This window comes from Lepisosteus oculatus, chromosome 11 (assembly GCF_040954835.1).
Source record: "Lepisosteus oculatus isolate fLepOcu1 chromosome 11, fLepOcu1.hap2, whole genome shotgun sequence".
Lineage (NCBI taxonomy): Eukaryota > Metazoa > Chordata > Actinopteri > Semionotiformes > Lepisosteidae > Lepisosteus > Lepisosteus oculatus.
Window position 1 is genome coordinate 27,912,522 of NC_090706.1, and position 27,776 is coordinate 27,940,297.

Genomic DNA, 27,776 nt, shown 5'->3' on the forward strand with positions numbered 1-27,776 from the left:
AACTGACTGTACTAACCTAAATCTAAATAATCACAATATAACAGATCAGGAGTCTGTTACAGTTTTAATTAAGCAATTCATAATTAAATACAATCACATGATTGGAAGCTGAGATACTTTGTATAGCTGCAATAGTAATTACACCACACAATCTACACTCCTGGTCAATTACAGATCACGTACAGTAGTAGTATTTGGTGTGTTACATACAATTAGTGTGAATAAGTTTTTGAGTGTAGTGGGTTATCTTTTAGTAAAATTAGTCTGATCTTATATCTTCACAATTTTAAACGGCCTTAAAAATGTTGTATTAACATGTAAATTAATCATTTCACCATTGCCAACCCTGTCACTTAATTACGTCTTAGAGAAATAATGATGACCAAATATTCAGAAAATATATTCTGAAAGTGTTTTTTTCTGTTTGCTTTCACGTTTATAAACATCATAAAGTAAATATTCAGATTAATTAATCATATATATGGATTTGCAAAGATTATACTGAACAAATCAACAACATTGATCAGCTTTTCACTTAGTGTATTTATTGTGGCAGGATTAGTTTAATGAGTTTTCATGAAGCACTAATATTGATCATAGGAAGGAGCAACAAACTATTCTTCCTTTTCATTTAAGGACAGTCTCTTCCCACCTCAAAGTGTGCAGGGGGATATGCAATCTAGATTCTGATGAATTTGTAATTATGGCAGAATAACTGGAAAAGCAAAGGTAATTGATCAGAATATCTATCATTGGACTGTAACAGTAATGTAATTGGAATTTCCATGAAAGACACTACTGTAAATTTTAAATGCAGTTATTTCATCTTGGATTCCTTGTAGCCCTGTGGCTCTTTACTGGACCCTGACAGCCTGAAGAGTATATTTTCCATTGAACAGGTCTTAAGGTATGCAGTAAAGTGTAATGAGCTCGGCTAACACTACAAAGAATGCAGCAGTGGTATCTGAATTGAAGTGGACGGCGAACATTGCTGTTTCAAAGTGGGCTTCCCAGAGCAAACTGATACCCCAGGGACAGTGCTTCATGAAGGCCTGCCAGCCTCCTCTCACAGATGAAATGGACCCAGATGACTGCTGTATGCACCCAGACGGCAACCTACTGAGATCTGTGCTAGACTCCAGTCTGGAGACACAATATTCACACGGCCACATTATGAACATTCTTTAGTCGCAGTGGTGGACAAATGCACCAGCATTAAGACTTTGTAATTCATCAATTTGTGCAAAAATCCAGTTGTGGTCTGTAATATTTAAGTGAGAGATATGCAATTTGTATACCATCATTCCATATATGGATGGATGTTTGCCTGTCTGGCACTTAGGGGCAGCAACATCCTGTTACTGTAACCTTAGTTTTTTAGGGGAGAGGGTTGTTAGCCTTGTGCCCAACCTCCAACATGGAGGACCTGGTGCCTGACGTGGGACACGAACCCACTACCCTGAGATTATGAGTCTCATGCTCTACCAACAGAGCTAGCCAGGGCACGTATTCCATATATATATATCCTTAATTATTTGATTGATCTTCAACAGCATTTTCAATGAAAATCCATTAAAGCCAGTTAAGCACAGGCTGTCTCCAGATCCGGAATTGGCTATGTCATGGAATGGAATGGAACTGTCCTGTGCTCTAGGGGTAGTCTAGAGCAGTGCTTCTCACTCCTGATCCTGGAGTGCTCCAGGTCCATTGATGTTGACTGTCCAGCAAGTCTCCAGGTCAGCCGTTAACAATGGACTCAAGCCTGCTAATTCAGGTTTTCTTCCTGGTGTCCTGTACATCATGAGTGCACATCTCCAGTCCTGAAGGGCCAGGAAGTTTGTGGTATTCTTTCAACATAAGCCCTGAATAACTCATTGCTTAATTGGACAAGCCTCTCTTTTTTCCCCAGAGAAACTAGAGATTTAAAGAGAACTAGAAACCTGCTGTACAGCAGCCCTTGAGTTGGGCTTCCCTGGTCTAGATGCTTATGGACTTTGTTTTCTACGCAGGTTTGAGGGGAGTCTATCCATCACAGAGCTTCTGGGGGGTGAAACAATGCAGCATGTTAATCTGAGTGTAAATCAGAAACAAGAAATTGCCAGATGTTTGAGTCTGGTGAGTCTCTCTCATGTGTGAGTCAGAAGAATGGTGCAAAGAAATGAATTGTGCCTGAAATAAAAAAAGAAATGAAAGAAAGACCTTGAAATTTTCAATTAAACTCAATGTGGGTGCAACAATGACACATCGACTGGATCAACCTTTGGAACCAGAAAGCATCTGAAAGTGGTAAGAAACAATCTATTGGAAGATGCTGGTGGGGTTAGTGCACATGGGGTGGAGGTGTGTGCCACTGCCAATAAGTAAAGCGCACAAACATCACCCTTACTGCTAGTGATGGGAGTCTGTGGCATTTCTGTTGATGCCATGGCATGATTAACAGGGACATCTGTGGCTAATCAGTGAGGGTAGCAGTGAGAATGTGGAGCCATAAGGAAATTCTTTAAGGTCCTCTTAGAGGAAAAAAAGGGAACTGTCCATAGCTCAAACTTGTACTTAGTTTTTATAGTTATATGATGGTGGTGAAGAAAAAGCTGGAAATACAAAATAAATAAAAATGCATAACATCATTGATTTGCCAAAAAAAATGTTTTCCATCATTATTGATTGATGTATTATTTCATAGTAGGCTTTTCATTAGAACTTTGTTTCTAAACTGTATATTTCATCTTTGCATAGGCTGGCACTTTTATCCAGTGTTTTAAAATTAATAATACCCCAATACATAATATGTAGAAAGTGCATCATAAATTCAGAAGTTATTGAAAAGCAAAGTGCAATAGTAAGCAGAATAATCAGGAAAAGTGTGGGATACAGCACAAACCTGAGGCTGCCACTTTCCACAGTGCAGCGCTAATACAACGAAGGATTGCTCTCAAGAATAGGACTTCATCACCAAGTAGAGAAAATCCTCAGCCCAAACACTGACATTAGTGACTCCTTCTGTGACCGCTGGGTGGAAGTTGGCCAGCTACCCACAGCTTGGAAAGGATCTTTCAAATCCAGCAATTAAAAGGCCCAAGAAAACTGTATGGGGGAAAAACACATGTAAGGATGAAATCCGCTGAAGGGATCCTTATGAGAAACTACAGGGAAGTGCATTTAAAACCAAGCACAGGAGACAAACCTTTACACAAAGAGTTGTGGGTGTCCACACATGTTGTTGAAGGTGAAACCCTGGCCTTCTCTGAGACATGGCTGCTGGATGAGATCCTTTACTCATTTAGCTACTGACTACCGATCTGAGCTGATTCGTCAAATGGCCTTTGCTTAGTGGTTTCGTTCCTATGTTCTTATTGTACTATCTGCTATGTACTGTATATTGTATATGAACACTTAACACTAGGTAGAGTTTTGAACCATAAAGCCTATATAAGCAAGAAATGCAGTTTAAAGTAATTGACCTTTTCCATAGGGAAGTTCTATTTGTGGCACAGTGTAAGACAGTGAGTCTAACAGGATGATGACAGCTCAGCAGATGATAGCCACAGTATGATGATGGCCGCTCCTCCGGTGCCTTGTCTGACTGTCCCCTGTGGAGGGAGAGAATGAATCTCTCTACTCAAGGTGTCTCCGGTGAAGATCAGTATGCGCTTTCCGGTGCTGAGTTACATAAAGGGCAGACTGCTGTGGTCTAATCGCGCCATCTCCTGCCAGCTAATGCCGTGCGAGCTCTGTGCCATGCCATATGGCAGCTTCAGTTCATACTCTGCAGTCTGGGATGGCGCATGGGCTCAGTGTGTCTAGTTCATTTACATGACCCCCCCTCTTTAGCTGCTTACTGCCCCGTATGAGAACTGAGGGACAGCACTGTCTGGATCTGCATCTCCATAGTCTTGGATCAGGACTCCTGCGCCTGCACCTGTAGCCTCTGAGATCCTTGTCTGCAGAATTCGTGATTTTTGCATTCTGTAGGAAACTGTAGAAATTCATTTATAAACCAGATATTAGATTTGATTTTACAGTGCATTCGATCTTTTTCAGGCCTGTTTAATTGAATCAGTATGGTAGTTTAATCATCATATATGTATAGTTTACAATGGACAAAAACATAGTCCTCATACAAACGTCCATTCATTATAGTACACAGCCCCCTCCATCCTATCAAAGTAATATTCGTTATTTTACAGTGCCGCAGACAATTTATTAATAAGCATTCATATTTCTAAAGCAATAACCTCTCTCCAGCATCAGAGATGTGCCTGAATTTGCAGATTGCTGAGGGGGATGTTATCCTGTTAAATGTTTAGCTTCATATTTATTTTTTTTATCTAGTGCCTGCTTGCAGCCCCTGCAGGTAACACAGCAGCAGTTTCCATCTGATTAGTGCTGGCTGTGTGTCCTCCAAATGGGTTTTTCCTGTTAGAGGGGGAAGCCTGAAACCGGGGCAGTTTGTAAGACTCTGAATGCTGCAGCCGAGAGGATGTTGTTTAAAAAGGTTCTAATACCCCAGTACAGCTGATTTAATACCACACCTCAATGCTGCCCTCTTCTGATAAATACTTTTCTTTATATGTAGTTTAGCAAAATAAACGATGTCAGCATTAAATGCTCAATAGAAAAAATATAGCTTTCTCATTCTGTGTGAGATGTTTAACATATTTTTTCTATAAGATCTTTGTTTTGAGCTTTTTATATGAAGTTTAAATCTCTGATTTAAATGTAAAATGTAATTACTAGTTATTATAATATACAGATTATATAAAATGGTCCAACTTTTTCTTAGCACCAGCATGTTTTGCTGTGTAATGCACATGTTTTATTTTGGGCAGGCAGGTACACAATGTTTTGCGCTGAAGTGTTATTTGATGGGATTATGTCTCCTTAATGTAAGAGGTGTTTAAATTCCCCTCAAGCTGCTTATTTTTGTGCAGTTCAAATTTAGAATCAAAGCGGTTTAGCCCTGATGTTGAGACAGCTCTCAAAAATGTTAGAGCTGTGAAAGGCAAAAGGTTTTGTGTCTGCTTTGGCTTACAGCCCAGTAACAATCGTCACTGTGCCCAGACAGGCCCTGCTGCAAGGCTGAACAAGGAAGTCCAGGGCGGGCTGTCTGTGCACAAGTGGTATGTGCTCTCTGGGAGCTACTGCACAATGAAGCCCTTTTCCTGGGGTGTCTCTATTGATTGGCCACATTTTCATTGCAGATGACGGACCACAAAACCCGAAATAAGGCTCCCATCTCAGTGCAACTCGATCCAGTTCACAGTTTGCGAACCGCAAGGCACAATTTGTATTGCCGAGGCAGAACAAGCATATTTCATTTCTCCACGCTCGTCTCTGTGCCAGATTGTTTCATCCCGCGCAAGTCTTGGATCCTGCAGTGAGTGCAGTGCGTGGAACTGCTATGCAATGGAAATCTTATTTCTGTACCCCATCAGGCATATAGCTGGTAGCTTGTCTGGATTGTGCTCCTACTTAGGTGTCTTTGTGGGCCTCACAGTCCTCCCCTGATTTCTCTGTCTGTTCTATTTGACCTATCTTATTGAACTCCCACCTCCCACTAGTGTCATTGTGCACTACACCATTTGAAATCGATAGCCATGCTGCCCACTGTCTGATTTCAAGGTGGCATGCCATGATGACATCATTTTGACCAATAATACGAAGATCTCTTTCATTAACTGATTTATTTCCCCTGAAATATTGCAGCCTCTTTTCCTATTCTAGAAAAAGCTTGCATGGATAGAAAGGAGTTAAAGTCATCTTAGACTTTGCCTTAGCTGAAACATTTCTGAATGGAAATTATAATGAAGTAACTGCAAGAGCTTGTGTTGGTAAGATTGTAAAAACACCGTACCTGTAATAGTTTACAAGAACAAGATCATTGCCTTGTTTGCCATTTCGCTCTAAGATGTTTCGTGTTTAGGACTACAGAGGGCGTACTTTAGTTTATCGTTTTTAAATGAACCCGTATGTCGATGCAAATTTATCAACGACAAAACAAGACTATGTAATTAGGTAAAAGTGCAGTGATAGTAATTTAGGAATCAAAATTATGTATTGTTTTTTTATTGTCGCTTGTTTTCGGCAGTTTTCGCTTCTTGTTCTCTTTCAATCACAACTAAAGCAAGGCTGATGAGTATCAGATTAAATTATGCATCAGCCTTTAATTCTTCTGGGGCTTGTTAAACTTCAGAAAATAAGATTTTCATGGTTCATAAAAGGAGAATTATGTAAATTAACTGTTCCGCGGTTTTTTAATGTAGCCCCTGATTACGCGCACTCACAGCAGGTTTGACAGCCGACCCTGCGTGCAGTTGGTGATTTAAATATATAGAGTGAAAGACATTTTGAAAAGACTTGCCTAATATCTTTGACCGTTGCCCGGTATAAACGTACGTCAGCCAATAACAGACGCTTCCTCGTATTGAATAGTTCTGCTTGAGAGCAAAATATAGTTTAGTAGTATATATGTTAATGTCGAATCTCCAATTATCGTTTCTTTCAATGGTCGGGTTAGGTTGAAGGTTGGTGTCTTGTCGTTCCGCGCGGCCAAGGCTGTAGAGGTGGTAATTCGTGCTTCTCCAACCTCCTCTTCACAAAATTGGAATTTGCTTTCGCAGAATTGCGATGTGTGGGAACTCTCCAAGGTGCTGAAGCTAGGAACCGCGCACCGAAATTTCTATTTCTCTAGTACACGTCGCTCGGAATTCTGTCCTTTCGTTGTCTTTAATATTCACTTGGATCTTTGAACTACAGAAGCGCTTCTTTACAGCAGTAACATCCGTTTTAAGTTCCCATATCCTCTATATTTCACGCCGTAAATGAAAACGCATAATGTACATCCTAAGTACCATAATTTTATATAATTTATTAACATATTAAAACTCATAGAGCCTTGCTCTTAATTACCCCATAGTCTTTACTTTGTCTTCGTTTATATGAGCACACAAACGAGTTGGTAATATGAACTGCTACATTGAAGTGCTTTAAATGATCTGATTATCTAAACAGCTGCTGTAGTACAGGGCAAAGCTGTCTCTGCAAGCAGTTTCCTAGCAACCAGCAATGGAGGTGTTAATTGGTGAGCCATAGCCCAGAATGCCCAAGTTCAGCTTTAGGAAGGCAATCTGCTTGTATGTTGATACCATCCAATTTGAAATCTTGAAGTTATTTTTTGTAGTCTTGATGTGGTATCTCTATGTTGTGCATTGCTTTAAAAGTATCATAAGCACTCTGAAGGTGTAAGTCCTAATTGATTCCCCAGTTGTTGGATGATATGCTAATGACCTGAGTAACAGAGACCTGTTTTGATTTGGAAGCCAGTATCTGGAAATCGGGAACAGTCATTAATGGTGTAAGTTCAGGTGGGTAGATGCGTCAGCATGCGTAGGCTACAAAGGAACAAGTAATAGGTTTATTCCATGCTGAAAAAAAGAAGAAATAGAACACAGAAATGGTGTAAGTTGTTGTGTGACTAATGATTGTGAGTGCTGTAATCCATGCACAGGGAACTGAGTTTCTTTTTCTCTGTGTGTAATGAGCGTGAGTGAAGTTGGATGGGCTGAAACCTATCCAACAAGTAGCCCATGAGGAGGGAGCTTGCTTTGGACAGCCTCCTTATAATACCTTTTCTGTAGGAGTTTCTGTGGTGCATTGAACTGAATAGACCTAATTTTATGAGAACGTCTTTTGTATAGCGTGAAAACAAATGTAAATACTTACATTATGAAAAATCCAGTAATGGGCTAGAGTATTTTCAATTGGAAACAGTTGTAGTGAGATCTTTCCACATTAGGAAGGTCTTTCGGTATAGGATGCTGTACAGCATTAAATTCACATTAAATTTAGTGATTTTACTCACTTCAATCTTGTTGTTGTTGTTTTAGGAGAAATAATAACAAAATAGCTGAAAGAGGTAGAATAGAACAGGATATTGATCTTATCTTACTTAAAACAAGGTCAGCGCACCATGATGAAATTCAGGAGGATATTAAATACACTGTCAGTGGATCATTTTTAATAATAAAATAAGCTCAAAACGCTGCACTCTCTTTATTGAATAATTCATGTTAATTAAACTTTGCATGTTTCAAAAACTTGTGAATTAAAATCTATGAAATTGCTGTGGCAGTCATGCCTCGAGAACTGTGTGCTCCCAGGCACACTGTACATGTGCACTCAGTGTTGTTTAAAGCACATGCGCTTTGAAGGCTGTATCCTATTAAAACATCTGTTTGCACTCACTAGCAGAGGGACTTTTCTGAAGGTGGTGTCTCTTCTTACACTTCAAAAAACTGCAAATGGAAGGTCCGCCGTGTCTCGCAGTCGGTATGTGACTCTCAGAATGCTGCAGTTCTCTGGAGATGAGAGGGACTAGAGCTGCCAGAGAGTAGGAATAGTCTGGGGCGCTTGAAGTCTGGAAACCACAGTTTGCATTTCAAAGCTGCACAGCGGTAGAAGGGATTTCTGAGATTTGCCCCCATACTGTCATCTGGACTTGACAGTCCATAAATTAATCTCCATTTCCTGCAGACTGGCCTCTTGCTTTCCTTGTCTTCCAGAGAATGAACCCCCTGATGGCCTGAAACCCCCTTCCACACGTGCACACACATACCCCTTTAACAAGGTTTATAAAACATTGATCATCACAAATAATGGAATTGATTCCTTATTGTCTTCTCTCAGTAAACATCAATATTTCATTGTCAGCTGAAACGGAGACAAAAGTGTTGGCATTATTATTCCATGAGCAGTTTATCTGAAGAAAATCAATTCGTTGTAAACTAATATGCTGTAAATGTATACATCAAACTTACATGTATATAAACACATAGGAAGCAATAAATGTCTGAATCAGGTGTAGACTATACTAGAGGACAAACTGACATTTTATATTGGTGTATTCACAAATCTAGTTTGAATTCCTAAATCTGTGAACGCCACGCAGGATGTCACGCAGTGTTAAATTCAGATGCATTTTGAAACGAAGCAGACACAGCACACAAATTTGCAACAGCACGTTAAATGATTTTGCAATTTGACTCATTAAAACCCCAGACAGGGTGCACAAAGCATGTGCACTATTTATACTAAAAGAGGCAGCTTTGAAGGTAAGATTTAAATTCTAAACCAGAATTTAAATTAGGAGTCATTGAAGGCTTCAATATTGCCCATGTTAATCATATTTTTAAGCAACCAGGTTTGCCGATTAAATGCAAAAAATGTCAATGAGTCAACATTATTTATGGAAGTCATTTAGGGAAGCAGTAAGCAGTGTTTCAAAACTGGCAGAAAGAAAACCATGAATGATCACAGTAATGAGACTGGAAACAGGGTGGGGGTTTGGAATACATTTTTTTCCCCCAGAATTACACAAACAAAATAAATTTAATAACTGAATAAGAGAGTAAAATCAACAAAGTGTCTGTTTAGATCAAAATTGTGTGTTCCAGGTTTACTGCAGTAACAGATGCACTGTACGGAATAGCAGTGCAAAATCTGCACATCCTAGCAGCATACTGTAGAGCTACTCTGTTTTCTGCCAGAATAAGCCCTGCTACTAAAGTCACGGCCAGTAAAAAACAGCAGATCAGCACAACAGATCATTTTAAACAAAATACCAACCCGTGAGACTTTCATCTTCTTGTGCCCCGCAGTACCGATTCCCAGTGTGAGTCAAGAAAAGACATAATTTGTCTGTTGGTGACATGCAAAAAAAAAGCCATTTATTTCAAATAAAATGTAGTCGTTTCAATAACCAGAAACCATTACTGCTTCTCCTGTTGAGTGCACACAACAAACCAGGTTAAATGATGGACTGGATTTTATTTATTCACTCTCCCCCCCCTCTAGTCCTTAGCATGAAAAAAGCCGAAATGTCGTAGTCATCATGATTTAAGAAGCGCTATTAGACTGTGTTCCCCCAGGCCGGATTTAATCCTCTCCGTTAAAACTACTCATTCATCTTGTTTGTTTCTCTCTCTCACTCCATCCTGCTGTCTTTTCCCCCTAACAGATGAGCCGGCTTCCTTCCTAATAACAGAAGTTTACATGCTTGATATGGAGATGAGGAGTGGGAACTGATGGCAAGTGTTAGCAGCCTGCTTCAGCCACCCCTAAAATAAACCAGAGCCCCTCCTAGGACACTGTAGCCAGGGGTCCTGTCAGCCTGTCTGTGGATTTCGGAATAAACGCAGACGCGCTAGATGAAATAAAGACCACCTGAAGCATTGTTTTCCCCGACTGAAAAGCTTGGCTGTACAACACATCATAGGGATCTGGCTGTTGAGAAGGGTGGATTAGGTGGAAGTAGCTTTTTCTATTTCTTCATTACTATCTATAGAAACACTCATACTAGTGTCCCTAGGGAGAGTACTGCCCACAGAGATAGAACCTAGGGCCCCAGCACTGCGAGGCAGCAGTTCTAACCAGTGTGCCACTGTGCTGCCCTATTATTTTTTATTCATCATTACTCCCTAAGACATTGTTGATGACATTATGTGCATGTCAATGTGAATGTATTATATCACTAGCATTTGTCTCTTTAGAAGATGCAGCAAGTGCCTAAATAGTTACATGCATTTCTAAATGCATGGTGTTCATATTTATTCTTGACTTGGCAGTCGGTGTTTTGTGAATCCTCCTTTGGCTTTGATGCTTTGCATAGGCAGTTAGGTTCTTAATCTTTGCGTGAAACACTTCTGACAACTCCTGCATACAGAACCTCTCCAGCCCCTCCGGGTCTTCACGGCCTGTGCTTGCAAAGGGCATAAAATAACTGTTCTATTAGAGAGACGTGATAACCCAACACAGGCTTTCTATGCCCACTTAACCATGTGGTCATTAGGCTTCATTCAGTGCTATCCTATTTGAAATCATTGTGACTGAAGACACCATTATTCAGCTAGCATATCCTGATTAATTTGTGAAACCTGTCCACCAATTCTGTTTATTTTACCTGAACCAGAAATTTCTTGAAGGAAACTATCAGTCTGAACAACATTTGCTGGGTAACTTCTTGCATACTCCCACAACCCTTTGTTTAAAGACGTGCCTCTTGTTTTCAGCTTTTTCATTTCAGTTTCTGCAGTTGCAAATGTAGTTTCCACCTCTCTCCTTTTGGTACGTGTTTCATGGTAAATTCTGAAGTTTTCTGGGTTGACTTTGTGAGTGTCTTAGAGGATATTGAATCCTTGTAAGAAGGCCCCGTGAAGTCTTTGTTCAAGACTAGAAAGGCTCAGCCTGTCAGTGTAGGGAATTAACATAAACCTCTGAATGTATTGTTTGCTCTTCCCTGGAGATTGCACACAGTATTGTAAATGAGAACTATATCTAATAACATTTTGGTTGTTTTATTTATTGCTTCCCCCTGCTGTCTAGAAGATGTAACAATGTGTCAACATAAACACAAAAGTCTTATAAGTAAGAAGTATTTTCAAACTCAAGAGCTTCTGATTTTGTATTTATAGTATAGTAAACCTTCACGCAAAACCTTGCATGGATCATCTTCCAGGTGTTTGTCCAATCTTGAATTTTACCAAAATCATTTTGTCTAGTGTTAGCTAATACTCTAAATTTTGTATTATCTTTAAATCTGACTAGTTTACCAACTACAGTATGTCATATTCTACTGTAGATCATTGAGATTTATTAGGGAAAGCAGTGGTCCTAGAACAGATCCATGTGGTACTGTACTCCACTTATTATATCATCCCACTTTGAACATTCACTCCTGATCTGTTTTCCTTTTATTGACCAATATCCAGTCTAAATACAATCATTTCTTTGAATCCCTACCACAACTAACCACTTGTGAATTGATTATCGTTTATGAGGACCTTATCAAAAACCTTCTGAAAATAGAACTGTACCATATTGTTTAGTTCTAATAGTTATTTCCATAGCCTTACATGTAAATGACATCTGACTTTTTTGGCCTATAATTATTCGTGTCAGTTTTGTTTCCCTTCTAATGGATGGGCAGTGCATTGGCAATTCTCCAGCCCCTAGGTACAAGCCCTGTCTTAAGCGACTGTTGGAATAGATGCATCAGTGGTTTCTGAATAACCTCACTGAAGCCATTGGCATAACTCTTCAGGTCCACACATGCATCCAGTCTGTGCCACAGAATTGAGGTAACCAAACCTATGTCCTGCCTCTATAAGGGAATTAAGTTAAAGACCACTCCCAACTCAATAGTCGGTCATTAACACGATAATGGATTCCATCCCAGGTCTCTCAGGCTACCTCTTGCCTACCTAATACCACAGATACTGAAACACTTTCTGATTCATTTGATGTCTCATAGCAGATCAGGAGATCTGCTCTCCCTCCATTCCCCCAGCAGAAAAGCATTACTCATAAGCCAGTACACTTTAACTGAAGACACCCTTCATGAAAGCTTAAGACCTTAAATTACTGCTCACTTTAACAGGTTTTGGAGTCGCATGCGGGAGAGATGAGCCAGTTAAATGTGTCCTTAACTTATGCAGAAAGGGTAAAACTGACAATGAATCAAGCCTTCTGAAAGAGGTCAATCCCCAGGTCTGAAAAGGAGCCCACCACTGATTTGAATGTTTAAGCAAACACAACTATGGGTAATGGAACGAGAAGAAAAGAATTCAAAAGGGCGACCCCTCGCTCAATTGCTCGCATTACAGACAGGCATGGTCACTGACAGAAGGAGCAGAAAGCGCCTTTTGCCTCGCATTGCTATGTCTTTGTGCTTTCGTGCTGCCTTCAAAATGAATTTTGCTTTTGACAAATGGCTGGGATGATTTCTCTTAAGTTTCCTGCATCCCTATGAGTCTCTGTCGGATCATATAACAAATGAGTGGATCACCGGAGCTCATGGAACAGACCAACTCAAACGATATCGGCACCACAGGGCCAGATGTGTCAAGTCGGATGCTGTTATTTGACTGTGCACCATAGGCGCTCTGTCCTGCAGTTTCTGGGCTGCGGGTGTATTTAAAAGGTTAGATCAGGTCTGTGCCTGGTCGGGTTGTTCATTCCTAGATTTGTGTTCTTTATCATGGCACCAGATGGCAGAGTGCCATCCTGTCTGTCCACTAAATCCTATTTCTTGTAAATGCAATTAGAGCATTTAATTCAGAGCTTTGTTGTTCAGGTGGCACGGGGCCTTAATCCATTTTGAGAAATGCAGGAACTTTACCAACACTAGTGTAGTAAATAGAAGGTGAATCCAATGACTGTGATGATCTTAATACTATGTAAACAGTGTAATTGAAAGTGGGTCATAGTAACGCAATCACTCAAGATGAAAAGAATACTAATATACACCATATTAATACCAGAAAATAAGACTAGAGACAGACAAATAGAATCAACAGTAAGAAAATCCAGCACTGGGAGCAGGAAGCACCTTGTCAGCTGAGTTCTCACCATGTGGGACTACCTTCAAGGCTTGTTTCTATTTTATTATTCAAGAAACAGCTAGATTATCAATTCGCTAAGCTCCCAGAAACTTCATATGGTAGGTTTTCCCCTGAAACAACCTGACCTGCATTCTTTTGAATTAATATCTATATTGATTGACCAAAATATCTGCATTAGGCCATTGTGGCGTGCTTTGAAATTACAGTGGAAAGTCGATCTGTGATGTAAGCTTCTTGTCCATGACGTCTGTGAAACAGACAGCTAGGTGGCCTGCTAACACCTGGGTCATCCCTGGTCTTTGGTGCCTGTGGTGGGGTCAACTGGAGGCATTCTTGTTCTTCTTTAAGACTAATCATCATGAACAAAACGCAGGGCTGGATAAACAACACATCCTGCCAGCGCATGATGTGACATGTAACATAGCAATCAGCAGGATCTTCTTCTTCCTGAGCTGTCAAATCGGCAAATGTGCCCTGCCCTGCTTAGTTCTTTAAGCAGAACAAAGGTGCCCATACATAGTGAGCTAGTCATTAAAGAAGGGGTCTTGTGTTCTGCTAAAGGGCATGCAGGCCAGGCAGCAAGGCTAGGAATTCCAGAAGCATTCCTGATCCCTGTGCTCTGTGCGAAGGGAATATTCTGGAAGTGACTTTGGAATCAGTGCCACCTGGGCAAGACTCCCACTGTGCAGGATGGATCGGGTAAGCAGGCAAGACTTGAGGCTTCTTCACAGCTTGTGGCCTGTGCTGACGGTTGTAGAACTGTCTTTTTAATGGGGTACTGAAAATATTTGTCTGCTTTGTTTGAGATGTAACCTACTAATTAAACACATTGCATAATTCACCCGTTAGATCTTGCCTGTCTAAATGTTATCACACAAACTCTGCTGTGCAAGTCTTCAATACCATAAACGGACACAAACAGGAATTACAGCGCAAGCGTGTTATGACCATCAACAATTTACTCAGAGCCTCCATCAGTGTTTTTTGCTCTAGCACACCAGACTGGCAGTGTTAAACCTCCCAAACCAGAATTATCAAATCTTTTGTTGAGGAATCCAAACATTTATCCACCTTCACCATGCAGTAGTGTTATTATAACAACTTTGTTATTACTACAGATTAGTTTGAGTGAAAAGAAACATTTATCTTGGAAATCAGTCCTCATAAATGTAATCTCAACAACACGGGTTGTTACGACACAGCTAGTCAAATCATAGTTACTAATCAGATTTAATCGTCAGGCTGTTCCTCGTCATTATCGTCATAACGCTTTTACGGAGACTACTATTCTGCTACAAATCCAGATTCAACAGGACTATCAGTTAATTTAAAATGTTAGTCTCCAAAATATCAGTAAATGATAGTTGTAGAATCTGTATGTCTGTATACTGTAAAAAATGAAGAACATGGAGTACAAAGAACAGAACATTACAGAATGACTTTCGCACAGCCATAATTGCCTGAAACGCCTCTGATGGTTAATCTCCATTTGTGAATTGCAATGCAGGGAACTCTGACATACTGTGATCAGGTAATATTACACATTACCTCTTCACCCCTAGCAACCGCTATCTAATGATTTGTTTCAAAGCTGTGTGCATCTTTTTCTTCTTTCTCACTAGAGCTCACTCTAGTTTTTTTTTTTGCTTTTCTGAGTCATGCAATTATTGTAAATCACAGTGTATAATTGTGTGTGACCTGAAATGCCACTGTAGTGTAATTAATGTTCCTGTGTTTTGTGCATCTATAGATCTGCAGTTTTAACTCATGCAGCCAGAAAATTGTTCTCACTGAATGGCAGATTGTAGAGGCACTCAAAGCCTGCCCGAGCTTGAAAAGGAGATCCCCATGAAACAACTACACAAGGTGTGTACAAGGAATAGTGACTCAACGGTCTATACAGTATTACTTCATATTCAATCACCATTTGAAATGTTGTATTTCAAAGCCGGATTTCAATCAAATTTACAAATCTGAGATGGAGGGGAAAGAGGAGCTTGGGGGAGGAGTTTTAATTAAAACATTCTCATTGATCTTGGGGCCTGGGCTCTTCTCTGTCTTTTTCCTTTCGCTTTAATTACGTCCTAAATTTGGGATCCCTCCAGCTCGCTTTCTGTCCTAGTGTAACCATCCCCCAGGGTTATTATTGACTTTAAATATCACACATTACAGACTCATCATTAAAGCTGCAGTATGTATGTATGTGTGTGGGGGGGGGGCAGCTGGTGGCTTCAACAGTTTGGTCATGGTGACAATACTGCCAGGGTTTATGGGTTTGATCTCGCCACCTTCATTGCCTGGATGGGCAGTGACCAGTGGTTCTCTCCCCTTCAGCTTGAAACCTTGTGTTTTGACAAAAAAATAACCGTGAGACACCTGCAGTGCAATGGTCGTTCTCCTGTTTGCGTGCATCAGAACTCGCGCGCGGCTGTCCCAGTCTCCGGTGTGTGCGGTTGAAGAGTGTCCCGACTGTGCGTCGCCGTCTGTGGGAATTCATGGACATTGTCCTGGCATGGCTCGGTGTTTCATCACCCAAGCCCAGTTGAATGATCTCATGGTTGATTAGCTTGGTCAGACATTCAATCGATCTGGATCTCAATTGCTGTTGGATTTAATGTTTTTGAATATATGTTTCTCAGGGGGCAGCAGACTGACAACTGACACAGTTGTTAGCATTGCTGCTGTGCTGTACTGGGGTCGTAGGTTCGATACTGGACCTGGGGGGCTATCTGCATGGGGTTTGTATGCTCACCCCATGTTTGCATGAGTTTCCTCCCCCAGGCCAAAGACATCCTGGTAGGTTTCTTGACTTCTGAGAAAACTGGCCCTGGTGTGAGTGTGTGTGTCAGTGTCTGTCCTGTGATGGACTGGCATCCCCTCCAGGGTGTACCCCATCTCGCTCCTGTTTCTTGCCCTCATAGGCTCTGGCTCCCCTCCGCGAACCTGAATTGAAAGAAGAGGTTAGAAAATGGATGGATGGATTAGTGAATGTGGTGCATGCTTGCCAATCACGCACACCTGCTATTTCACAGCCTGGCTCACACATTGGCGTGAGTGGACATGAGGGTGATGTAGCACTGCTGTGGTTCTTTTGTGCATCTCTTCCTTGTGCCACAGCTGCAGTGCTCCAGGAGCCTATTGATTACGTCTTGATTAGCCGTCAATTCACAGGCGCAGGTCTGGTGCTCCTCTGTGTAGTGCATGGGCTTCAGCACAGTTTTCACAAAGTTAGCATAAGAAACACAAGGTTTTCATTTCTTGGCCCACTGTGGGGATATTTGGGCTAACTGCAGACCCTGGTGTAAGCATCTCACATCACACTGAGCGTGTGAATAAAGCTCCACAAAGAAAAAAATCTATTTGTGTTCATGAACAATCCAAAAGGCTTCATGTGCATTGTACGAAGGGGAAGAAAGTGTCAGCTGTCAAGAACGTCTTTTTCCTGGGCCATTCCTGATTAAATCATTGCAGAAGCAGGTGATTCATTTTTCATGTGCCCTTTAGATCATCCTTGCTAAAATCTTACCATAAGCCACAAATAGAAAATCTTATTTTAGCTTGCAGGCAACTGAGCTGGCAGATCACAACACCATACATCAGAAACCATAGAACGAAAAGAGCAAAAGAAGGGTTTCATCTTTCTAAGCAGGAAACTATTAAAATGATCGTGTATCATTTCTCCATACATTTTCAAATCGTTAAGGAGCTGAAGCATATCCCAACACAAAACAGGTGCAAGTTGGGGCTACACCCTGGACAGTACGCCAGTCCAGTGCAGAGCACACGCAGACACACACCCACTCACACCAGGGCCAATTTTCACATATTCAGGGTGAATATAAAAATTACACAGTTAGCATCCCAGGTGTGAAATTAAAACCAGGGCCCCAGTGGGAACCACTGTACCACTGTGCTGCCTGGGTACAAGTATATTCATCTCAAATAAAGTAAAGCCACAAAGTCGCAGTGTTTTGAGATTGTGATCTAGTGATTTTAGGAAGTATAAATCCTTGTATAAAATCTACTGTTCATCCTTTTTTTAACTGCTACATTCAAACTCAGGGCAGTTGGGAAGATGGAGCCTATCTCGGCAAACAATGGGCTCTTATGGCAGGACACACCGTGGGTGGGATGCCAGTCCATCACAGGGCACACACACACTCAAACCAGAGCCAATTTATTCCAGAAGTCAGTGAACATGGGGAGAACATACAAACTCCACACGGATAGAACCCCAGAAACTGAACCCAGGAGTAGCTGGGAGGCACAAATACTAACCACTGTTCCTCCCTTATTATGCATCATATTCAATTAAATGCATTTTACAAAACAGAAGGTGCACTTAGGGTGCAGATTTCTATTCAGATGAAAGTTTTATTTTCATTTTTTTTTCCAAAATACTTAGAGCATAAGGCCGTGAAAAAATCTCCATCTCTGCACAGGGCTACATATTGGGTTCCTTTAAACCATCAGTGAAAGACTTTCTTTTTAGCCTGGGAACATACCTGACTGCATGTTCTTGGACCAGTTCTGCAGCAGCAGCATTTAGTTTGTGACAAGACTGTGAAAATTGAACACTGTATTTTAAATGGGGTTTGATTCTGTGTTGCTACCAATAGATGAATTCTGCTTCACCCGGAGGTTTGTGGCTCTGTGGCTAAGGATCTGTGCCTGTGGCTGGAAGGTTGCTGGTTCAAATCCCGCGGCTGGCAGAGGAATCCTACTCTGGTGGGCCCCTGAGCAGGGCTCTTAACCCCAACTGCTCCAGCAGTGCCGTATGAAATTCTGACCCCCAAGCTTCTCTCTCCCTGTCCATGTGCCTGTGCGGCTCATGGAGAGCAAGCTGGAGTATGTGAAAAGACAAATTCCTCATGCAAGAATTTGTATATGGCCAATAAAGTGATCTTATCTTATCTTCTTATCTATAAATATATAATTGGGGTGTAATATGTATATGTATAATCCACATCTGAAGAAGGCTCCAGAGCCAAAATGTCATGTTTCTTTTCTTTTCCTTTCAGCGGGGAATAAACCTTTACTTGTTCCTTTGATTAATACATTGTATTATTATAAACAATTATGCCTTGCTTGAAATTCTACTCGGCACTCCCCGCCTGCTTCTGTTCCTCACACAAACCTCCGGGTGAAGCCGAATTCATCTCTTGGTAGCAACACGGAAGTAACTTTCTTGATGTTTTTTAATCCTTTGCACTTCTAAGAAATCACAATTTTAACAATTGGTCAAACACCAGAGATGACAGAATATGATGGGAGGGGGGCTTCTCTACTTTTCATGGTGCTCTATCTTCCAAAGCCAGCAGCTGGAAGGAGGAGATCTTCTGAAAGGGCAGATGCAGGATACCAGCTACTGTAGCCATGCCTAATCTGTCAGCCTGCAGGAAGTGAAATGACATTGTTATTGCAGGGACTCGAGACTCCCAATCCCTGAACAGAAAAATGTGCAAGATCTATGACACGCAGTGCGGCTGTGACATTTGTGGGGCCGACACTCTCTGCCTGAACTCTCCGCTAACTTGCGGTTATTTACAGTTTCTTGATCAGCTGAATCAATGTTAAACAGATTTGGGAATATAAGTAAATCCTCATTAACGCCACTATAAACTATGTGAATCAGTGTGTTATTAATCGGTGTGGGCGGAGTGGTGGCCCTGTGGCTAAGGATCTGCGCCTGGAAGGTTGCTGGTTCAAATCCTGCAGCCGGCAGAGGAATCCTACTCTGTTGGGCCCCTGAGCAAGGCCCTTAACCCCAGCCGCTCCAGGGGTTCTGTATAAATGGCTGACCCTGCGCTCTGACTCCAAGCTTCTCTCTTCCCACCTGTGTGTCTCGTGGAGAGCAAGCTGGGGTATGTGAAAAGACAAATTCCTAATGCATGAAATTGTATATGGCCAATAAAGTGATCTTATCTTATTAATTCAAATGCTGTGTTGGCAGCTATCTCAATTTAAGGTATTCTACTAAAGAATGAACATTGGTGTTAAAGAGCCATCTTAAGCAGGCATTTCTGACATTAGACATTGTAGTATTTTAGAATAGCAGACCTCAGGCGTTTATGTTTTTAGGTGTATCATACTTGTGCTGGCTTTCCCACTTAGCAGAGCTCCCTGACAGTAATTTTAAGGGAGAAGATCGAGTCTCCACTGGTCTCAGCTAGGTGGCCTGGTGAGCACTGTGAGTTCTTTCTCTCTGTAGAGAATTTCATCCAGCAGTGGGATTGAATATGGCTGAAATTAGTTTTAATGTTGATGCTTTGAAGGATAATTATTTGAAAAAGAGTAAATTACGTGCCTTACTGTGTACAACACTGTATATTTTCTTCCCTGCACTCATACTAATGCAGAAAACCTGTGGAAACGATGCTCTAACTATGGAATATTAAATATTCCAAGATTTCAAGTGTAGTTCTGAACTGACATTTACAATTGTAACTAGAATCAGACATTAATAATATTTTAAAATAGAAAGCCAGTAGCCCCTTTCTATGTGAAAATGGACTAAAAGGTAGAGATTAAATTAGGAAACACGACTCTGGGTTTTAACATTGCACTTTCTAATAGGGGGCATTTTCTGACTTCAGCGGCTCTGACAAAATCAATACCGGTTTAATTTCCCCTTCTTGTCATTTATTCAACAGTTTCCACAGGGATTTATTATAGTCCATTGTTCAACCTCTTGTTGGAATGCACGAATATAGACAGCTTTTTTGTCATTCAATTTAAATAATAATCAAGATAGTTTAAAAAAACCCTTTGCGACGAAGAGACGTTCAAGGGATTTGGGACTGCGGAGTGTTTTTCATTAGGCTCAGCTAAAGAACGGAAGACGTGTAAATAGACATTTACTTAAGGTATGGCCATGCACGAGTGCCTCACATTATGGGCAGTACAGATAATGCCTTAAATTTATTCTAATTGACATACAGGAGCAGTGAGGTGTAAAATGGCTTGTATTGGGAAGAGTGCTTTAACACGGTTCATCAGGGCTGCTGCCTCAGTCATCACAGCGAGCTGACACACGACCTCACGGGGGATTTCGTCTGCAAATGGGCTCGTGCTCCAGCTGTCTCGTGCTTTTAAGAAACACACCTTTATTTCACTTCGACCGTGAGAAGCCGCTGCGCCGTGGGGTGAAAGCCGCGAGTGGCACCGGCCGAACACGCCTGCGCAAGATGTACAGAATACTGGGAGGTGACCCGTGCGGGAATTCTGATGTAAATCCGCATGTCAGAATTTGATCTTTAATAAACTAAACTTCCGGCTCATGTAGAATTCCACAAGCGCTTATAAGCGGCGACGGGATTCAGCAAGAAAAAGGGATCACTTTTTATTTTATTTTAGGAAATGAGAGTGGTCCGTGACAAATACCGTGCACACACAGGTTAACACGTGGTAACTTCTCACTGTATTGATATGTATCGTATTCTTATTATTGCATCATTCGTTACACTCTTGCTGTGTTGTCTGTGTTGAGCTGCTGTTGCACTGAAGTTTCCCTCACGGGATCAATCAAGTATCTATCTAAACACGCCACCCAACAGTATAAAAACAAATACACGCGAGGTTATGTAGAAATTCTCTCCCCCCACGCCTTTAGTGTGGTAAACCTGGAATATTGATAACCCGGTGAATAGTGGTGTCTATCGGCACTTCGACTTCAATTCCCGGTGTAAGACGCTCCGAGTCCCGCCCGCCGCTCTGCAGCGAAGCCCAGAGCAGAGCCTGCCAGGGCCGCTCGCGCGTGCTGCCCTGACGCTGACGCAGCTGCAGGGGCGGGGCCTGCTCCAATGCAGCAGACGGCTGGAGCGGCAGGCAGGTTCATGCAGCACTCAGCTGGGCGACAAGCCGACACACGGGGCTACAGCGCAGAGCGGCAGAGCTACCGGGAGGGGAACTGAACAGCGCTAGGAGATGCCAGCGACTGACTGACGCATAATCCCGACCCCCCCCTCTCTGCTCCTCTAACTAGAAAATCCTGGCAAAACCCAAATCTTCAGTTAAGAAGATTTATAGTGGATCGCCTGCAGTGGCACAGACTTGTGGTGATCTTTATTTTAATGGGTGTTTCTTCTAATAGGCGTTTTACATTTGTTTTTGGAAACCAAGAGGACCTTGATGATTGATTTTTGGCCCCCTTACCCCATTGGCGTAACACTGCACTGCTGTTAAAAATAAACGTTATTTCATTCAGTAATACAGTCAATGGGCATCGGCGCGTCATCTCTTGCGAGTTCTGTGACTAGACTGGAGGTGCAGTGCGATTCCAGCTGAGAATCCCACCGGGCTGTCGGGGCAAGACGAATTGTCACCGCTATTTTGTTTTTATTTCAAGCCGAAAAAAGGATCGTGTCATGACGACGTACCTGCAGCTCTGCCGGACCCTCTGCTGAGGCAACCGATGAGGATCATGGATACTTGTGTATCTGCTTTAGGATTCCAAAGTAACCGTTTTATAAATGGAGGAAGACATTGACACCCGTAAAATCAACAACAGTTTTCTCCGCGACCACAACTATGCAACAGAAGGTAATTTTAATCAGATATGTATATAAATCTGAGTCTCTGAAATGATATTATACACATAAATATGCATGACCGGTATTAACAGGCGATTACAAGTAATTCCTCTAGCGCATGTACAGTATAGAGCCAGGTTTAGACTGCTGACATAACAGTTCCGGTCCAAAATCTTCACTTAGCAACTCTGGTTGTTAGGCTGTTTGGTCGGCGAGAAGATTAAAATGTATTTCACAAGCTGTTAAAAGCTCTGTTACGTAGCGAGAAACATCGTTCCAGAATACTGTAATCTCTTGCAGTTCGTCAAACCATATTGGTATATCCCACCAATGAAGGAATGAATGATTAAATTAATCCCTGTCGCGAATTCTCTGGAATTTCAATAATAACCACAGAAAAAAAATAAAGCATGAGCTGCAACTTTTAAGAATCGAGATTTTGGATTTATACTGTTCTCCTTCATTGGAAAAAGCTTTAATGTTATACTTGTAGTACCGCAGGACGCCTGGGGGGATAATTTACGTGGTACAAAGGTCTTGTTAATTAGGTGAGTGGTGGTGCCGTTTTAGACTGTGCTAGCATATTGCTTTCATTTTAGGACACAAACGAGTTTAGGTAGAGAACAGTGTGGATTTAGGAGTTCCAGGTTCGTGCGGTTTCCAGTAACTGCTTTGCGCGGTTTCGCAGGTGTGTGTTTGTGAAGGAGCTGTATTGAACTTCGCTTTACCCGGGAAACCAACAGTCCTCACTGTCTCCTGCTCCACACTGAACCTCCTCTCCTCGGGCGCTCTCTTCATTCGGAGCATTCATGTCATGTGTCTAGATCCTTCTGGCGAGTTCGTCGAGCCGGCCGGAACCTTTATTGCACAGAGAGCAAAAAATTCGACAGAACCCGAACCAGAACCCGTTTCGACTGTAGATCAATTACAGGGGCTATCGTAACACCTCCCGCAGCGCTTGTTGTAATGCACAGAACTGACCCATTAGGTCTGGCTGTAATCATGTAGTTCATTTAAACCTTTATAATTCTAAGTAACTAAAGGGTACGTTTGTGGACAAGAAAAATGGTCGTTTTGTCCAATCTTTTAAGGCCAGTGCCAGTGACAATTCTGACTATACAAGTGGTGATTATTATTACCAATGTAATAATGTCAATAATGTTAGTTTAAATTCAATTTTCCGGCGTGGACACGCACGGTCCATGTATCTCAGTCTAGAGCGCAGCTTTGCCGTTATTGATCAATTTAAAACGGGGGAGATTAATTGAGCGCCAAGCCAGGTCAGATAATAGATTGCAAAGACGACTTCCAGTCCCGCAGCGGAGGCGAGGGAACTTCCCAGCAGACCAGCACTCCTCACCTGGGAGCGAAGCAGGCTGTGAAGAGATCGGCTTTTGAGGGTCATAGTTTAGGAAGTAGAACAGAGGCGAGCTTAAGCCAGGCGCAGCGAAGCGCTTCTGGAAAAGTCAGAGTGTCAAACAGGTGGGCTTGCAAGATACGGATGATTTTACTGCGTGACAATGGGAGCGTTTGAATTTTAACTCGTTGCGGTTTTTATGCACTCCCCGGAAATGAGATGGGGTACCTAAACGCCCTACTTAAGGATTTCACGCAGAGTCCCCTGACCTTTACAGTTTATCTGGGTTTTTTTTTTCCATCCCTCCTGTCTTCCCTGTAATTGCGCTGGAAGCTTAGGGTTATTGATCGCGGCAGAGCAGAGCGTTGCTCGCAGCTGGAAGGAAGCTGACTGGCGAAACAGGCGGTCGGTTGATCCTTGCTCTTCGCCGAAGGACTCTGGGGAGTTTAGAGAAGGTCGTGTGTTCTGGCCATTATCGCCGGTCAGTAAATGTCAGCTGTGTGAATTGATGTGAGTGTGCTTAGTCGGTCTCAAAACTGCTGCTGTTCTTTGTTTTAAAAATAAACACTGTAGCAAAAAATATATTTCTCCAAGTCTTCTCGGGGATCTGTGAAATGCAGGTTACCACTCTTGCGCAACCTGAATAACTGCTCTGCTTTGAGTGCCCCAGTTTGTTCTTTCGGCATTCATTATAGGAATATTAAAGGCGTAGTTTGTTCGCTGCTCTGGGTAACAGTCTCACAAGATGTGCAGTCTTACTGACACCTCTGCTTTCTGTGAAGCTTTGATTGAAGGTCCCATTTTAAAACGATGTCTCTGTTGCACTGAAGAGCTGCGGCTATTGCTAATTAGAGGTTATGGTAGGAGGCAGTATTTGCTGAGTATGTAACACCTGTCCCTGATGCATGATGGTGAGGGCTGCATTCTGAACACTCTGCAGTTTTGTTGTGTATTTAAAGTACGTATTGAATGAGAGCTGGACGAAATGAGCGAAGAGTGTGTTTTAATCAAGACTGAATAGTGTGGGAGTTAGGATCTCTGTTAGTAGCTGGGATATTGGGATGTGAGGGATCTTTACCTCCCTGGCTCGTGCTAGGACATCCGAAAGCATGTGCCCATTCTGGGCCAGCAAGGTGAAGCAGGAGACATTCCTCATTGGGAAGTCTCCTGTCTCCACAGCTGATCTCATTTACACGGTGTCTTCAGTGGCCCCTTGCTCCCCCAGTGTTTATTACAGGGCTGAGCTGCAGTAGCGCAGGCTGGCCTGCCCCTCCCCTGTCAGGGGGCATTCATCGCACCTCTGTGGCCTGAGCTCAGGCAGCTGCTGAGCTGTACTCCACCCCCTTGAGAGTCAATGAGCTGCTGTCCGAACCCATGACCCATTGAGAGAACCCCTTCTCTGTAGCAGGGAGACCCCCCTCCTCCACAGCAGGTGTCATCTTTTAGCACGGGAGAAATGCAGGGGGCAATAGTAGCAGTATCAATACAACTACTACTAAATAAGAATAATGACAATAATAATGATTAATTACTATTAATAATAATGATTATTATTATTGTTGTTATAAATGCTCTCAGCCACTGATTCACTCTGCACTACTGAGCAGGTTAATGACCCAGGCTGATTCTAAGAGTGCCCAGTATGTTATGCAGAACCGATGTCCTGTTGCCACAGTGGTGATGTTGCACAGTCCACCCTCTTGTCTCTGTCAGTCTGTTCTTTTGGGTAGAGCCCACAGCACTGTCCAGGATGCAATGGCTCCCCTGTGAGAGAATCTATTTGAAATTCTGTAGAAAGGTGAAAAGCATAATGCAAAAATGCTGCTGGATGAGGAGTGTTGTCTAACAGCCTCGGTGTGGTATACAGCTCACTGGAAAAGGGCAGCAGGGCATTCATTAGGAGCCAGGGTTATAACTAAATAACCTTAGGCAGTAGAGTACAGTAGATCCATTTCTCTAGTGAGGCACTGGACAGATGCACTTGTGTTTTAAAAAATGATTAATAAAATATGACTCATGCATTTTTAAAAACATTTTTATGTGTCATTTTCTTCCGTTTTATCTCTGCTGCTCATTCCTGTTTTATTTGCTCTTTACTGCACTCGTAACATCTGTAGGCGTTGTTGACATAAGCGAAAAAGACACTTCTTCTCAAGTTCAGGACTCCATAACATCATCCTGTCAAGCCTGAATGGTTGTGGTTTTATCCGTTTGCCATACAAGAATACAGTGAAAACACTGAACCTATACACTGACATGCAGTTTACAAACCAGCCCTACACAATACCCCTATTAAATTTGAGGAGATCATTTTTGATGGAGATAGGTTGTTCCACATTTTTAAACCTTTAAAATAGCACTGTGGTGCCTTGTATACAGCACCATACTGATTTGCAGGCTGCTTTTCGCCCAAGGAAGAGAGCACAGTGCAGGCTAGGTCCGACTCATTCTTGTCATCTCCGTCTTGCTCTGCTCATCCCTAGCAGGTGGGGCCCGAGGATTGATGGTGTTTAATTGCAAGCATATGGCGCTATGGGATTTAGAGATGTAGTGCAGAAGACGGGAATGGTGTTGTTGCTCTGTGTTCAAGGTAGAAGCTCATATCCCCAGAGCTCAGTGCGTATCTTCCTTGCTTGAGTACAGTTTTCCCTCACCAAGTGTAAACCCGCAGCATCTGGATTGCAGATGGGCTGCTGATGTCCCTGTTTAAAGCTGATAACCTAAACCGGTCCAAATCCAATTCTGTGGTTTTCTCTCTTGCTGTTTCTTTTCATGCGTTTGTATCCGATCCGGGCTGTGTGAATTCAGTCTTAGTTTAGAGGCCAAAGACAAATGCATTTCCAACTCCGAGATCAAGAAAGGGTTGGTGTTTAGTTTAAGATCAAAATGAGGTTAAAAACTGTCTTATTGTCCTATTGACTGAATCCGTATATTGTAAGTAGAAGGGAAAAAATTACAAATGCATTTAGAAGACTATGTGCTTCTCTCATTCCCCAAGGTTTATAGCCCTGGAGAAGTGAAGGTGGTTATGGCCCACAGCTTTGACTTATTAATTTTATAGATTTTCTTTAAATTCTGACAAAAGGGAAGATCGCAGGACAGTCCTCTGTTTGCAAGCACACACACAGTAACCTGTGACCTTTTAGTAAACCTCAGGGTTCCCTTTTTTATTCCGATCGCTCAGAACGGAAGGTGTCTCTTGCTTGCTCACCCTTATTTTTCCCCACGATTGGCCCAGTGCGCACTACACCTCATGAATTTTTATAGTGTTTTATTAGAGCTGGGCCACAGTGGGGATTTTTTTCTTCCTGTTTAATATTTTTCAATTCACTAAACAGGGGCTGGGGAAGTTAATGTAATTGGTTGGGTCTGATTTCATGTACTAGCCTCTGTAGGCGTCATCTTTTTGTGCATTGAGATAATGGATTTTTTTCCCCAAAACCTAAATCTAGTTTTTCTGTCCTATACGCATAATTAGAATGCTTCTGGACTGCTGCATTGCTGCAGAGCTATAGGAATGGCCAAGGGCTTGTTGTCAGAACTGCAAAACAGAGAGAAGCACTAGTGCAGACTGAATTGTGAGACCTCCTGACTTAAGATAAGATCACTTTATTGGCCATATACAATTTCTCAATTTGTCTTTTTGCATGCCCCAACTTGCTCTCCCTGAAACACACAGGCACACAGTCAGGGAGAGAAGCTTGAGGTCAGAGCACAGGGTCAGCCATTTATACGGTGCCCCTGGAGCAGTTGGGGTTAAGGGCGTTGCTCAGGGGCCCAACGGAGTAGGATTCCTCTGCCGGCTGCGGGATACAAACCAGCAACCTTCCAGCCACAGGAGCAGATCCTTAGCCACAGAGACATTAACATGTCCTGTTACCAAATGGATTGAACCTCTATGGTGAATTATGGAAAGCCAAGTAAATGTGGTGTGATCCAGACTAGAAGATTTCAAAACCCACCCTATACTAAGAAGAGGATGGTGTACTGGAAAGACAAGAAAGTTTCCTATCTTTACTGCAGTACAAAAAGGTAACTACTGTATATGATGCATTCAATTTAATTCAAATTAGTTTCTCTGCCTTTTGGCTAAGAACAAGTGTAATTTAAAATCTGTAATGGTGGGTTATTTTTTTACACAGACAAAGGATGAGTAATTTTACAGATAATTTGCTGACTGATGCAAAATGAGGAAAAAATGCCTCAATGTTGCAATATTGCAATTCTGTGTCCTACTTGTTCACCTTAGTTTACTTTATATGAATATAAGGTTCACACGGGTGTAATCTCAAATTAAGTGCGCTTTAATGTTTCTATGTAAAGTACATGTGTTTAATGTGTTTAAATGGAAGAAAACAATTACAATATTTCATCAGATGTCAAATGGATACATTTATCATGTGCAGAGAAAGTACAAGAATCAGCCTTTTAGTGTAGAAGGTGCATGAATCATTATGGCCTGCAGCTGAAAGAAAAATATTAATTCTAAAA

General features: G+C 41.9%; 1 protein-coding gene and 1 non-coding gene across 4 annotated transcripts in view; one reads left to right on the forward strand and one right to left on the reverse strand.

Moving 5' to 3' along the window:
• Window positions 1-27,776, forward strand: part of LOC102690068 (serine/threonine-protein phosphatase 2A 55 kDa regulatory subunit B beta isoform) — a 102,376-nt gene that overhangs the window by 30,103 nt on the left and 44,497 nt on the right. The window contains exon 1 of one of the 3 annotated variants that reach the window (XM_006631688.3): window positions 21,221-21,938. The exons of the other annotated variants lie outside the window; for them this stretch is intronic. Coding sequence (XP_006631751.1) covers window positions 21,869-21,938 — 70 coding nt within the window. The 5' untranslated portion in view covers window positions 21,221-21,868. Of the gene's footprint in view, window positions 1-21,220; window positions 21,939-27,776 lie in introns of those variants that run through there. 3 annotated transcript variants of the gene reach the window in all.
• trnam-cau (transfer RNA methionine (anticodon CAU)) lies at window positions 1,431-1,504 on the reverse strand. Its single transcript has one exon. It is a non-coding gene; the product is annotated as a tRNA-Met (tRNA).